At 42.4% G+C, this 16,004-nt stretch overlaps 1 protein-coding gene across 5 annotated transcripts in view; it reads right to left on the reverse strand.

Annotated features, from left to right (window-relative positions):
• Positions 1–593: 593 nt before the first annotated feature.
• The window catches only part of CILK1 (ciliogenesis associated kinase 1), a 55,890-nt gene continuing 40,479 nt past the window's right edge, over positions 594–16,004 (reverse strand). For 4 of the 5 annotated variants that reach the window (XM_017542878.2, XM_037743603.1, XM_037743604.1 and 1 more), the window contains 7 exons: positions 15,307–15,611; positions 11,552–11,719; positions 9,297–9,617; positions 7,487–7,826; positions 5,059–5,187; positions 1,989–2,111; positions 594–970 (listed from right to left, as the gene is read on the reverse strand). In XM_017542878.2, coding sequence (XP_017398367.1) covers positions 816–970; positions 1,989–2,111; positions 5,059–5,187; positions 7,487–7,826; positions 9,297–9,617; positions 11,552–11,719; positions 15,307–15,611 — 1,541 coding nt within the window. In that variant the 3' untranslated portion in view covers positions 594–815. Of the gene's footprint in view, positions 971–1,988; positions 2,112–2,147; positions 3,217–5,058; positions 5,188–7,486; positions 7,827–9,296; positions 9,618–11,551; positions 11,720–15,306; positions 15,612–16,004 lie in introns of those variants that run through there. The other variant, XM_037743605.1, reaches the window with a different exon arrangement.

The following is a 16,004-nucleotide window of genomic DNA, read 5'->3' on the forward strand; positions in this document are numbered from 1 at the left end:
CCCGCCTCGGCCTCCCAAAGTGCTGGGATTACAGGCTTGAGCCACCGCGCCCGGCGGCATAATATGATTAAGCCTGGTTTCATTTGCTATCTGAAGCCACATTAAAGGGTGTTTTTTAATGGGAAAATTTTTAGCCACATTAAAGGGAAAATTTTTAAAAATGTATTTATTTAGTCTTCTTTCATCTGGGGAACAAAAATAAAACAAAGCCAATTATCTAATAGTTTTTTTAGAGCAGCAGCAGGGTGGTACCCAAAAACCAAACCAATGACTTATTAAGAAAAGCAGAGGATCACTTTTCTAGCAACAGTCCAAGAAAGCCTGAAGTACCTAGTGAGCCATACTTAAAATTTAACCACTTCATAAATAACTGCACACACTGAGCCTCTATCACATAGCCTTAAATTGCACCCCTGTTGCAATACTGCATTAATATTATTACATTTTTCAAAATCTGTATAAAATATTATCTGGAACCCCAAAGGAAAATCAATTAATCTTTTAAAAGTTCATTACAAAGCTGACTGTATAAAATGCTAAAACATAATCCATATATACAAAATGCTGTTGTTTAAGAAAATAATGGGACCCAGTTTTAGAATAAAATAATTTTATACAAAAAAGCATACTGCCTTCAAATCAATATTAAAAAACAAAAACTTTAAAAAAGAATATTGACATGTCTTAGTTCAGAATAACTATAAAGTGTTGATTTGCTTTTATGCCCTCTTCATGTCTTGCAGGTAGAACATTAGTCAGCTGAGAAAAAGCGTCCTGCTTCTCCCTATGAAGAGATTCATCACCAAGGCAGATAGTCATCGCCGAGATGCGTACTTGGAAGCCCAGTCTGTCCGGCCATGCACTGGCTGGGCGGCTGGAGGCCGTGGTATCAACCCAGGAGTGCTTCTAGGCTGGGTGTGGAAGAAAGGTCGCCCAGGATGAGGTCTCATGGCCTTCAGAGAGGAATAACCTGCAATGAAAGAAAAAGGCTGACAGGACTGATATGGGGCCAATGCAAGCAAAGTGCAAAGAATTGCATTCTGGTGACAAAAACATGAGAAAATAAGAAGTTCAAGAGGAGCAAGTTGTCTCGTTCTTATAATCTTCTCTACTGCAGTTAAAGACAACATTTTAAAGTTGTCAGGCCAAAAATAATGGCATGATTCTTGGCTCCTCTTTTTTTCATGTCCCACATATAATTTGTCAGCATATCCTCTTAGCTCTACCTTCTAAATATTTACAGAACCTGGTAGCTTTTTACCAGCTCAACTATTACCACACTGGCCCAAGCCAGCATCACTTCTTGCCTGGATAATTTCAACATCCTCCTAATTGGATTCCCTGCTTCCAGCCTTGCCCCTGCTTCAGTCTAATGACAACAGCAGCTTGGGGGAGCCCGTGAAGATCGCTGTCAGATCACCTCACTTCTGGACTCAAAGCCCTCTGGGGGCTCCACGTCACTCAGAATCCATGACAACATGCTTACCGCCCCTGACCTCGTCTTGCTACGCCCCCTCTCACTCATGTCACTCCCGCACTCTGGCGTCCTTCCTGCTCCTTGAATTTGTCAGGCCAGTTCTGCCTCAAAGCTCAAGCACAGAAGAATCTCCTGTCTGGAAAAGCCTCACTCATACCGCATGCTTGCTCAATCACCTCCTCCAGGTCTTTACTCAACAACTCCTTTGCAGTGAGCTCTTCTTTAGCTACTCTATCTAAAATTGCAACCTGTACCCCACACTCCAACCCCCATAATCCCTACCTCCTGTCTGCTGTATTTTTCTTCTTGGCAGTGAGTCAGTAAGCATCTGACTTACTATATGTTATATAGCACTTATTCAGCTTACTTATTATCTGTAGAGGGCAAGTCTCATTTATTGGTGGATCCCAAGCCTACAACATGCAGTTGTAAGATGAACAATCATGTCAAGAGTAGTTGTTGAGTAACCATTTATTGAGTCAATTCATGAATCATTTAAAATAGAACTCACCAGGGGAAGGGTCTGGAATAGGTGCCAGGTGTACCCTCTGCATAGCAGAACCAATTTCTTTTTTCAGAAAAGAAGGGACATAGTTTCCAGTCAGTCCACTAGAACTTGTAGAGCTGGAACCAACTGATTTGCAAAAGCAAAAAGCTCTTTTACCACAAAGACATGGACCCAGGACATCAAAAGGTTAAATGACAGCATTGCAGGGCAATAACAAACCAAGTTTTTACTTTAAGGGAAAATAGCAAATCGTGATAAAAATGAATTCTGAGCCGAACATCCCACCACGCATGGCTAGTTTTTCTGACCCTGTCACAAAGACTGCAAGGGTCAAAGACAGCGCTGCTCCTGTAGGGGGCAGCCAATGCAGGGTTGGTTGGCTGTGACATTTTTTATTTCCTTTTGTAAGAGTAGCTTTAGACTGTTCTAAAATTTGCTTTCTTCACTCCATAATATAGCTATCCTTCCATGTCAGTATATATATATTCTAGAGTATGGCTAAACCATAGTCCATTTAACCATTTTCTTACAGATCAACACACAGGTTATATTATTTAGCTGTGACAAGTAATAACATACTAAATATTCTTATCCACATCAGAAAAATTAACCATTTTAAAAAATACTAAATACATTCACTTTTTATGTCATTTCCACTTGGGAGAGCTTTAAGGGCAGGGACTGTATGCTACTCATCTTTGTACTCTGGGGAGGATAACTGAATGCCTTGCATATAGCAGGTAATCAGTTAATATTGGATGGGTGAATGAATATCTATAATTCTTATTATTAAGGCTTGAAGGTACACATGGAATAATGAAGACTGTCATTATTGCCCATTATAAAAATGGAAGTTCTATCCATTAAGAAAAGTCAATAAGTGGTACAGTTGCTCTGTTTCCACAACACAGAGGCTTTTTAGCAACTGCTTAAGGCAGAGTAGGAAACACAGGCTGGAATGCCTGTGTGAGGAGTTGTGTTGGTCAGCGGGAGTGCATTTCACACTTTGGTGAATGAAGAAAAATGGGAAGATAATTTGAATAGGTAAGTCATAAAAGAGAAAAAACTTATAGTCAACAAACACAGGAAAAGATGATGAACCCCATTAGTAAACAGCACATGCAAGTTTAAACCACAAGAGGACAACATTTCACACTTGTCAGACAGTACCAAGTGGCATCAAGGATGCAGAGCAACTCCCATATCCCGCTGGAGAGCTGTTTGGCAGTATCTGTGAAGTTGAAGATGAGCACACCCTTTAACCTAAAATGTTGACTCTGATGGCTCACACCTGTAATCCCAGAATGTTGGGAGGCTGAGGTGGATGGATCACCAGAGGTCAGGAGTTCTAGACCAGCCTGCCCAACATGGTGAAACCCCGTTTCTACTAAAAATACGAAAACAAAAAACAAACAAAAAAACACCTGGGTGTGGTAGCATACGCCTGTAATCCTAGCTACAAGGGAGGCTGAAGCAAGAGAATTGCTTGAACCTGGGAGGCAGAGGTTGCAGTGAGCCGAGATTGTGCCACTGCACTCCAGCCTGGGGAACAGAGCAACACTTCATCTCAAATAAATAAAAAAATAAAATAAAAAATAAAATAAAATAAAATGTTGACTCCTATTTATCATACCCAGAGGAATCCTGACACTTGTGCATAACAATAGGGTACAATAATCATCTCAGCTCTCTTTCTAGTAGCAAAAATTGCAAACAACTTACATGTTTATCAAGAAGAGAAGGCATACATAAATCATAGTCTACATAAATAATAAGTTATGGTATTGTGTATATATATATGTTATATAATATATATCTCTATAATAGCTATACACATATTTATTAAAATGCATGAAGCAGTGATCCAAGATTATGTTCAAATAAATTTTAAAACCTGCAAAACCACACTATGAAGTTTATACAAACCCAAATAAAAACTTGATTAGGCTAGCATGGAGGGAGGTAAGGGGAAGGAGGGAGGATGGGAAGGAAAGGCCCAGACACTGGGCTTTATGTGCATTTGCCAAGTTTAACTTTGTTTGTTTGTTTTTTGTTGTTTTTTTTGAGACAGAATCTTGCTCTATCACCAAGCCTGGAGTACAGTGGCACAATCTTGGCTCACTGCAACCTCCACCTCCCAGGTTCAAGTGATTCTTCTGACTCAGACTCCTGAGTAGCTGGGATTATAGGCCTGCTACCACCATGAATGGCTAATTTTTATATTTTAGGTAGAGACAGGGTTTTGCCATGTTGGCCAGGCTGGTCTTGAATTCCTGACCTCAAGTGATCCGCCTGCCTCAGCCTCCCAAAGTGTTGGGATTACAGGCATGAGCCACCTTGCCTGGCCAAAGTTTGACTTCTTAAGCTGAGTGGTGGCTATACAGGCATTGCTATACTGTCTCTTTCTTTTTTGTATTCCTTAAGATAAACAAACACTTAATGGATGAGGGCAGGGAGAAGCGAAGCCCAGTTGGCAGTGCAGAGGGGAAGCAGCACCTGGCAGGGGCTGCCTTCGTGAGGGAAAACTGATGTGGGAAACGCTTCTACTGTGAACAGGGTTGGTCATCATTAGGACTCAGGAAATTCATTCATCCATTTAACAAAAAGAGTGGGGAGGGCCTTCCAAACTGTCCACCTTCCAACTAGAAGGGATCTTGATACTGGGTCTGCAGTTGGGTCATCAGAAGGAGGGGATGGGCTGGAACAAGGCAGACACAGCCAAGGGTGACTTCTATCTCAGAAGGAGGGTGCCTGCTGCAGCCAGGGCCTTGGCCGTCCGGCCTAGTAGGAGTCTGTCCAGGTATTTTTGTTTCCTTTCCTTCCCTTGAGCCAGGGAAGACTGTGCTCTACTCCCCAGCTACCCTTGAAGGCAGACTCCTATGGGAGCTGGCTGAGTCCCCAGGGACCACAGCCAAGAAAGAGACAGGAGGATAGGGCTGGAAAAGAGGCCTGAGCTTTCAGACCACAAAGGCCCCTGTGCTTCCAAAGCTTGTCCCATGGTTCCCTGTGCCCACCTTACTGCATCCAGGGAATTTGTTTTTTGCAAATTTGGGGGTTAATGATCATTACTCACCCGAATTTACTTTGCTGATTACTGACACTGTCCCTGAAGATTTTCCAGACAAGCCAGAACTAGACCACGAATTAGGTGGAATAAAGTCCTTGCCAGGATTCGAGAGTATGCCATTTCTTATATTTATCCCTAATAGAGAGGAAATGATATTAAAATGCAAAATACACATTGAATCTTATACCAGACTACAAAGATGAAATTAATGCAGAATGCCATTTGTCAAAAACACTCTATAATGCAATAATCAAAACAAAAACTGAGTGTGATGATGTCATCTGACAGATGTCAGAGGAAGGACGTCTCACTTATAGGTGCCCAAGAGAGGACTCTTCCGCTTCTACCAATGGATCTGTTCCACATCTTGACCCTCTTGTGCCATCCTGGGCTTTGCAGCTGCTGGACATTCTGTTCTTCCCCTTTACAGACCACTTCCTTTCAGTCACCTTTTCAGTTACTTCTCCATCCCAAACCCCTAGCCTCCAACTCTGCAGCTCTCTGCTCTCCTCGTTCTGTCTTGTCCCCAGGGTTCTTCTCACCCAACCAGGACCATTGCTACCCTCACATGCTGATGACTCTGGTCTCTACAAGGAACTCTCACCGACTGTGGTCCCTCACACCCAAGGCCTCCCAGAATGGGACTGCCTTGACCTTGACCTCAGGACAAAAGCCACGTTTCCTCCAGATCACTCCCATTCCCACTGGCACTGCAGCTATTTTTCAGAACTGACAGTTTAAATTCCCCCTTTATCCTTCTTCTCCTTCCTCTACAACCAAAAAGAAATAAAAAGCTCTCAGATTCACTCCCTGCTCCTTTCTGCCCGTGGTCACTGTAATTCAAGGCTTGGCGCTGCCTACTGCATCACCCTACACCTGTTATCTGGATCTCTCTTCTGGATCATCCTGGGGCCTGTCAGGCCAATCTTCTAAGACCAAAATGTCAATCCTGATGAAGTTTAGCAGTATTTAGACGACATTCCCAGACGGTGAGGAATTTCATGCATCAGGAGGGCCTGTCATTCCCACCCCATCCCTCCCTTCTGACTGCACCCCAGCCTGTGCTGCCATCCCCCTCACCTGGATGACAGCTACAGCTTGCCGGCCCCTCCTCTACTCAGCACAGAGGTGTTGGTACAACCACATCACTCCTTCAGTTAAAACCCTTCAACGACTTCTCACTGCTCATGAAGTAAAATTCAAATTTCTTACAAGGCCCCAAAAGATGCCTCATACTACACGTTATGTCACCTCCTTTCCCACAGTGCTCTGGCCACACTGGCCTCTGCCGTTCCTCTCACAGGACAAGCCCACTCCTGGCTCCAGATCTTTCACTCACTGTTCCCCTCTCCCTGCTGTGCTCTGCCCTCAGCTCTCTGCACATTTGGTTCCTTCTCATTCTTTAGGGCCCAGCCAAGTCACTTGTTCAGAGAGGCCCTACCTGACCATTCTTTTACGATCTGTGATTACTGTGTGTCTATCTGTTAAAGTCTCACTCCCACCGCTAGCATGTAAGCTGTGTGAGGGTGAGGGTGTTGTTTGCAAAGCTGCTGTATAAAACCGCTGTGTAGACCACGTGAAGGAATTTCCCAGAGTTGTGCGACTGAGTGGCTCTGCTTGGCTATTTCGTTTGCAATAATATTCCCAGTGCTTGGCATGCAGTAGATGCTTGATACACATGTATTGAATGAATGATTCACTAATGTATGTTTGGAATATAGAAAATCAAGAGAAAGGCTTGGGAACCCACAAAACTATAGCACTGACATTTAACCCCCATATTACTGCCAGGATGGTGTGTCTAAGCTTCTGTCCTGGTTTCCCTATTGGCAATTTCCCCTAAACCTGGTCTGGTAGAGGGGCCTCAGACACGCCACCCAGCTCTTGCCAGTTCCTTTCTCCCTGGAGGCTGGACCCAGTTTCCTATACCATATTTCGTATCTTGAGTGACTATAAAAGATAAAAATATGAGGCCTGAGGCTAGCGCAGTGGCTCATGCCTGTAATCCAGCACTTTGGGAGGCTGAGGTGGGTGGATCACTTGAGGTCAGGAGTTCAAGACCAGCCTGGTCAACATGGTGAAACCCCATTTTTAGTAAAAAATACAAAAATTAGCTGGGTGTGGTGGTGGGTACCTGTAGTCCCAGCTACTCGGGAGGCTGAGTTAGGAGAATCACTTGAACCCAGAAGGCAGAGACTGTAGTGAGCGAAGGTACCACCATTGCACCCAGCCTGGGCAGCAGGGCAAGACTCCGTTTAAAAAAAAAAAAATGTGAAGCTTGGGCTTCAGCAAATATTTCTGTGATGTGTCCCTCAGTTCTGAAGGGAATCCCCTAGTATCTGCCTTCTAAAACAGAATCTTTGTGAGTGATACGTGATTCCAAGGACAGGATTTCTCATCAAAAGTCAAAGTAAAGCCAAGTCATTTATATTACCAGGCAAGTATCGAGAGTGCTTCAAATAGTGCTGCTTGGCTGCAGATCTCAGGGTGGGTGTGTCTCGCTGCTGATATGACGTCTGAGTGGGGGCACTGTTTCCTGTGCCCACGGGCTCAGAGGGTTTCAGGTCCAAAACACTCTCAAACCTGCAGAGAGTGTCATCACTCTGTCTTTTCTTGTTTTTCAGGTCGATCCTGCTGAGGGATGGACTGAAATCCAAGTCATCCAAGTCAGCCCAATCATCTGAATCCTTTGCCGACCTGGAAATAAGACCCCACCTTCTCCTACTCTTTGGCTTTATCTCACCATTTTTGTGTTCCAGGCCAGCTGCGATTTTCTGTGTAAACAAGTGGGGTGGGGTGGGGGAAGCAATACTTGGCATTAATGGAACTCATCCATGAGTAATCTCCATTCTAAATTTCCTCTGCTACGCAAAGGAGGCTCCTGGGGCATAGCATTGCTGATCTGAGGGGCAATTGTGGAAAACACATTCCCAATCTTTCTGTCTCACTCATCCTGCATGGATCACATCAGCTGCCATCCACTGAAGACGTTAAAGTTGTATAAAATAAGGATAAAAAAATGTTTAAGGTATTTCTCACACACCAGAAAGGTGACTAGATTCATGCACAGTCTCATCCTAGATGAGTTCATGTGATTTCTACTGTTATAAAAATGGATGAAAGAAATTAAGGCTAAGATGTCAGCTTGCCTGACCTTTTACAGAAATCAATGCAGATAATGCTTTTTTTTTTTTTTTTTTTTTCCTTCTCAGTAGATATGGTTACTATCTCTTAGCTATAAAGAATTAGCTACAACAGGACATTTCCATACACACACCACTTCGAAATTGTGTGCTGGAATAAAGTGAACAGGCCAGAGATGCCACCCTGATCTGGCAATGTCTCACACTATTGTGGCTGGGGGCCAGCACTCAGCAAATACTGACCGACACAGAAAGTGCCACTTTTTCGAACAAGTGATAGAAAGTTGGCCTCTTCAGGCAGCACTGCAAAGCTAGTAAAAAACAGAACCCCTTGTAAGGTTATTATTTTATTAAATCTAACACTCATTGTTTTCTCTTGAAAACCAGCCCAAGAGGAGCAGAAGGATCTGGGCTCAGTTAATACCCCAGCATTAACAGTATTGATTAACAGCAATAATATGGGTAACAATTATAAATATTAATACAGTGCTTCTATGCTTTTCAAAACATCTTATAAATATCATGACCTTTGATCTTCATGAACAACCCTGTCTGGTAGGTAAGATGTGCACTATACTCTTCCTTTTACGGATGAGGAAACTGAGTCCACAGGGATGAATGATAACAACTACTAACCTTTACGGAGTTGTAACTAGGTGCCAGGTATTATTCTGAATTCTTTTCAAGTTTTAACTCATTAGTCCTGAAAGCAGTTGTAGCAGTTAGCTACTATTATTATCCTTACTTTACAGATGAGGAAAATGAGGAACAGAGAGGCCAGGTAAATTGCACAGGTATAAAGCTATTAAATAGCACAGCTGAGATTTGAACCCCTGGTGGTCTGGCTGCAGAGGCCAGCTCCCAACCACTACCCTACAGCTGTCCCCATGAGTGACAATGTTATTAACAGGCACATCCAGAACTTGAATTTAGATCTTTCACTCCAAAGCCAAGGGTCTTTTCACAATTCCATGCTGTTGCAAACGTAAATCTACCGTGATTAGACTCTGTATACGGAAAGAGAAAGTATGTCACATAATAAGTGGGGTCAGAAGAGGAATAAGCAGACACAAAGCTCACTAGTGAATCTGGGCTGCTCACCGACTGGGGATTCTTGTTGTGGAGGGCTGGGAAAAGCAACGGGCTTGGCTTGTCCTCCTGGAGATGGCTCGGGTGATCTGTCCTGGAGACCTCTGCTTTGTAGGGGTACGTGAGGTGCAGAAAGGGCTGGGTGGCTTGATGCTGTCGTGAAGAAATTCGTGTGTGTGGTTTGGTTGGTGGCTGGGCAGGAGGGACTGGCTTAATATGAGGAGGTGGGCCTGCCTTTTCCAGGATGCCTTTCTGTGGTTTTCCTGATTCCTGAGGGCTCTGTGTGGTGCTGCCTAGTGGGTGTCCAACCTGGAAGTAAGGATATCGAAGTGCCTGGAATGACAAAGAAGGCTTTAGGAGAAAAGTCTAGCCAGGAAAGTTGCTACTATCTTGATTACTGGGCTATATTTCATTGTGACCAGTTTACTACTGTTTCTTAGCCCAACTAGAAAACAGCATTCTTGAATTTGTAATACGCTTGTGATTTTTCTTATCTAAGATACCATAAAATATATGTAATGATTGCAACACAAAATCATTTCTATATAGTAGCCAGTGACACTGCTGTTACCCTGGCTACTTCTAAAAAGCATTCTGGATCAATACAGATCCTGGTTTTGTAACTCATTTGCTATGTGTCTTAAATAGGGTACTTCATCCTTCTAAGCCTATTTCCTCATTCCATGGAAGAAGAAAAAAATAATAATTAAAAACTGAAAGAACCGAACATAATGATCCTGGAAGACACTGAAGAATTGAGCACAAAATAAGCAGGCACATATGGTTTTATCCCGAAAGTGCCAGAAGTGTAAAACATGATATAGTTAAACCTTCTCTATCAAGAACAAAACCCTGTCAGTTGTTCTGGATAACTGAGTTTCCTATATAGCCAAGAGATAACTTAAGGTTTGGGGTTTACAATTCTTTCTGAAATATTCCCTGTATTCTCGTCTTTTTGAATGAAAGTCATTAAGGATAGCATAATCTTTCTTAGCAAGCCTGGGACAGTTATAAACATCTGTGATGATTATATGCAAGTGTAGATACAGAGGCAATTAATGGGGATAACCTGGTAGAGGTCCCAGACATTAGCATCTATTATAGTTTGAAAGCCTTCTCTGTAGTTGCAGACATTTTTGCAAGTCTTAACTGATTTGGGGGGTATTTTTAGCTTTTCACACTATTCTTAAAAGCATACATTCCTCTCTTGGTTTCTGGTTATAGAATCTTTTTCATTTCTTATACGCATCCTTTAAAAAACTGCGTTCATCGAAAAGCTGCTTTCCTGCCCTGCAGATATTTGTGAATCTCACCACCAGGAGTGCATTTCTGAGAGCCTTCTAACTCTCGAGCCATCCAAAGTCTTATGACACCAAATTGTGGTTATTTCTTCCTTGAGCTTGTGGAAATCGCTTTTCTACACTCCTTAACTATTCCTCCAGCTATCATCTCCCCTGCTATCACAAATTCTACCACCATGTTGGCACTTTCTTCAAATATCCTCATCACTCCTCTTCTTCTGAATCATTTTCTCTGCTTAGAATTGGTCATTTATTTGATCCTCTGAGCAATGTAACTGTCAATGCGACAAGCTGAGAAGGGGCCAGACATAACTACCACAATAGGAGGCTTGCAAGAGGCCTGTGAGTGATAAGAGCCCACAGCATTACCGCACCTCTTTTGGTTATATTTCATTATTTAAGTCTAAGTCGTTGGGAAAGCAGGAGCTAGGAAGTCAGGGAACCTGACTTCATTTCAAGTGAAAATCATATAAAACATACTCAAGCATTTGCACACTGTAAAGTGCTATGAAATGCTAAGTGCAGTTACTCTCCTAGCTCTACCTCATCTGATCTCTTTAGGTCATGAATCAGTTGGACTTTACATGATATGAAGTTACATTTTAACAACCAGTACTGGCTTATAAACAAACTACTATATAATTGTAACTCATAATAGATTTGAAAACATTCTCCAAAGGCAGAAAAATATATGTTTATTTCCATTTCCATACAAATGGTGATGTATCATGTGAACTATATGCCAATTTTCAAAGCAACTATATTGTTTACATCTTAATTACTTTATACCCAGTAAGTTTCAAACTATTTTAAGTTCTCATACCTTATGTAGTACACCATTAGTGGTATTCTGTACTATTTCTCACCCATAATACTAAATATTTCCTACGCAATTTAATGAAATTATTCGGAGTTAGATATGAACTTCATAAGAAGCACATCAAGCAGAAGAAAATGGAGGAAAACCTGACTAGCTGTTGGTCGTTTCTTGGGATCCCACTGAAGCATGTCTCTCAGGAGCTGGATTGCTTCACTGCTAGCATTGGGAATCAAGGTCTTTAAGTTATCGGGTACACACTGTGGCCAGCGGAAGTTCATTGCACTTGAAAGTTGGTAGCCTTCAGGCCAGTCCGTCTGAAAGAAGGAAAAGATAGAAAACCTTGCTCAGCCAATTGCTGTGATGTAAGTTTGTATTCTGGTGTGTGCGCCCCAAATGGAAAGGCAACCATGTCATTACCCACTCACATTCATTAACCACCCACATTCATTACCATGGCACTGTGTGGAATGAGAAATAGAGTTGTATAAATAGAAAGATTACCAAAACCATGAAATCTGGGGAGGAGTGGAAAAGATATCAGATTTGCCAACTTGTTTTATAATCTTTATGTAAGATAGCCCATCTGTTGAGATTTTGGGATTGAACCAAATTAATATTTCCCCAACTGTGTTCCATGAGACAGAGGTTCTGGAAACTGCCAATGAGATATTCTTTGGGGGAAAACAAAATAAAACAAAACATCCTGTTCCTGGGCAAATAAATATGTGAAACTCTACTTATGATATCTTCAACTTGATGATTCAAAGTATACATGTGGAGAAGACCAGCAGTAAGGAAAGGTGCTTCACCCAGTCTCAAAAGTGTCAAACTTTCCACTTTTTCATGCATCATTTCTGTGGGACACTAAATGTTGGGTGAATGATAGAAAATGCGAAAGAAATGGTCTTTATGATTCCTTTGAGTTCTAACACTCTTCTATTTTATAACATACAGGCTAAGGTAATTTTTCCCCCACTCTTTTTAAAAGTCAAGTGGCAATATGTATAGCTTTTATCATTCATTCACTTGATAGCTCTAGAATGCCTCCTATATGCTTAGTGTTGTTGGAGATCCAATATAAATCCTGCCCTTAAAGATATTACTGTTCTAAAAGATAAAAGAGGACATTTAATTAAAAACAGAGTAATAATGCAGAGTAAAAAGTGACAAAAGCCACATTTTCCCTGTGCAGTCTATCATCGATGGGCATTTGGGTTGGTTCCAGGTCTTTGCTATTGTAAACAGTGCTGCAATGAACATTCGTGTGCACATGTCCTTATAGTAGAACGATTTATAATCCTTTGGATATATACCCAGTAATGGGATTGCTGGGTCAAATGGAGTTTCTATTTCTAGGTCCTTGAGGAATCGCCACACTGTCTTCCACAATGGTTGAACTAATTTACACTCACACCAACAGTGTAAAAGTGTTCCTATTTCTCCACATCCTCTCCAGCATCTGTTGTCTCTAGATTTTTAATGATCGCCATTCTAACTGGAGTGAGATGGTATCTCAATGTTGTTTTGATTTGCATTTCTCTGATGACCAGTGATGATGAGCATTTTTTCATATGTTTGTTGGCCTCGCGTATGTCTTCTTTTGTAAAGTATCTGTTCATATCCTTTGCCCACTTTTGAATGGGCTTGTTAGTTTTTTTCTTGTAAATCTGTTTTAGTTCTTTGTAAATTCTGGATATCAGCCCTTTGTCAGATGGGTAAACTGCAAAAATTTTTTCCTATTCTGTTGGTTGCCGATTCACTCTAATGACTGTTTTCTTTTGCTGTGCAGAAGCTGTGGAGTTTGATTAGGTCCCATTTGTCTATTTTGGCTTTTGTTATCAATGCTTTTGGTGTTTTGGTCATGAAGTCCTTGCCTACGCCTATGTCCTGAATGGTTTTGCCTAGATTTTCTTCTAGGGTTTTTACGGTGTTAGGTCTTATGTTTAAGTCTTTAACCCATCTGGAGTTAATTTTAGTGAAAGGTGTCAGGAAGGGGTCCAGTTTCTGCTTTCTGCACGTGGCTAGCCAGTTTTCCCAACACCATTTATTAAACAGGGAATCCTTTCCCCATTGCTTTTGTCTGGTTTGTCAAAGATCAGATGGTTGTAGATATGTTGTGTTGCCTCCGAGACCTCTGTTCTGTTCCATTGGTCTATATCTCTGTTTTGGTACCAGTACCATGCTGTTTTGATTACTGTAGCCTTGTAGTATAGTTTGAAGTCTGGTAGTGTGGAAAATGTGGCACATATACACAATGGAATATTATGCAGCCATCAAAAACGATGAGTTTGTGTCCTCTGTAGGGACATGGATGAACCTGGAAACCATCATTCTCAGCAAACTGACAGAAGAGCAGAAGATCAAACACCACATGTTCTCACTCATAGGCGGGTGTTGAACAATGAAAACACATGGACACAAGGAGAGGAGTACTACACACTGGGGTCAGTTGGGGGGAAATAGGGGAGGGACGGTGGGGGGTGGGGAGTTGAGGAGAGATAGCAAGGGGAGGGATGCCAGATGTAGGTGATGGGGAGGAAGGCAGCAAATCACACTGCCACGTGTGTACCTATGTAACAATCTTGCATGTTCTTCACATGTACCCCAAAACCTAAAATGCAATAAAATAAATAAATGGAAAAAAAAAGTGACAAAAGCTGCAAGAGAGGTACAGGTACAGATACACAGAGGAGAAAGATTCCAGCAGTGGACTTAGGAAACTTTCTTAAAGAAGCAGTATTAGTAATTCATTCAAATGATTTAAAACAATTTTTGAGGATCTAGTCTGTATCAGCAATGGTCCTGGGACCTGGGAAAATAAGCATATAGCAAATCTTTGTCCTGAATGAGCTTACGGTCTAGGAAACAACTTATTAACACAAATAATTATATTAATAAGACAGAACACAGCTGAAGATGGGGAGGAGATTAGAGAAACATGAGAAAGAGGATTACTGATGGCTATGTGACAGACATCACTCAGGCAGGGGGTAAATGTACAGAGCACAGAAGCAGGGAAATTCCAGGGCACGCAGCTGGTAGGTGTACAGGTATGAAGTGGGGATAGGAATAGGAGTTACGAGGCTGGGCAATGGTGAGTCAACCAATACTTTTATAAGGGGAAGGCAGTACCAGAGCTGTCCTTTAGGAGGTTGAATCTGGCCACAGGCTGAACAAAAAGCCAGGGTGAAAATACTTGAAGGCGGAAAGATGGAGAAGATACCATTAGACATAGGTAGGTGACTGTGGTTCGGTCTGTGATGGCAGCAGTGGACTTGAAAGGACGGGAGCTGTGTGAGACATGTGACGTGGCAATATTCAACAGCGTTTACCCACCAACTGCTTGGATCAAGGAAAAGGGGAGTAAGAGAGAGACAGAAGGTAAAGCTGAAATTCAGCCTCAAGGTGGGGGCTCTGGGATGCTGATCGTACCACAAACAGAAATGGAGAATGAAAGAAGGAAGCTAGCAGGATGGTAAACAAAAGGCAATGTTTCAGACATGATGAGTTTGAGGTGATGGTGAGGGAGTCAGGAGAAAATCCCATAGAGAATTGGAAACATGTGAGTGGAGTAATAATGTAGGGAGTCGGGGGCTAAGGATTACGGTCAAGCGAAGTCTGAACAGGCATGAATCGTAGCAATGAGAACCGAGGAGTTCTGCAAGGGAGGTGAGATGATATAGAGAGTAAGGCAGAGGGAGCCATGACAGATGTCATACTTCAGGAGGAAGAACAGAAGCCAAATGTGTCTGAGAACGTGGGCAGTGGAGAATGACTGAGGTCAAGACAAAGAGTCTAGAATGGGCAGGTGCCCAATGGTGCCAGTGCTGAACAGGGCTGGGCGGAGGGAGCATGGGAAGCTGCTGGCTTTGGCCCACTGGCCTTTGTTCTGTATCATTACCTTTTTTGGTGTCCCCAGCACTTGGCAAATTTTGAATATCATGTCAATTTCACTGGCCCCAGGGAAGAGTGGCCTGAGGGTGTACACCTCAGCCATGATGCAGCCCACAGCCCAGACATCAATGGGGGAGCTGTAGTTGGTAGACCTCAGGAGTACTTCTGGAGCCCTGTACCATCTGGTAGATACATAATCTGTATATGGAGGTTTTGATCGGATTTCTCGGGCCAAACCAAAGTCTGCAATTTTCACAAGTTCTGGTCCCATGCAGAGGAGGTTCTCAGGTTTTAAGTCTCGATGGAAGAAGCCTGTAGAGACAGTAGAGGAGAAGAAATCCAAATGCAGGTTTGCTTCTGTATTACTCTTTGCAATTGTATTGCTCTTTTCAAAATAGTTATAATTTAAAAAGTAGTCTGGCATGGCACCAAAGGCTTAATGCATTCATCCCACAGGTAATGTAGAGTCATGTGAACTTCTCATAAGATTACATTCATTTCCCTTTGCAAATCATTGAAAGGTGATCTGCATGATTTTCTTATAAGAGAAAATTTCGGCTGGGCGCGGTGGCTCAAGCCTGTAATCCCAGCACTTTGGGAGGCCGAGGCGGGTGGATCACGAGGTCAAGAGATCGAGACCATCCTGGTCAACATGGTGAAACCCCGTCTCTACTAAAAATACAAAAAATTAGCTGGGCATGGTGG

Source organism: Cebus imitator, unplaced genomic scaffold (assembly GCF_001604975.1).
Source record: "Cebus imitator isolate Cc_AM_T3 unplaced genomic scaffold, Cebus_imitator-1.0 Scaffold148, whole genome shotgun sequence".
NCBI lineage: Eukaryota > Metazoa > Chordata > Mammalia > Primates > Cebidae > Cebus > Cebus imitator.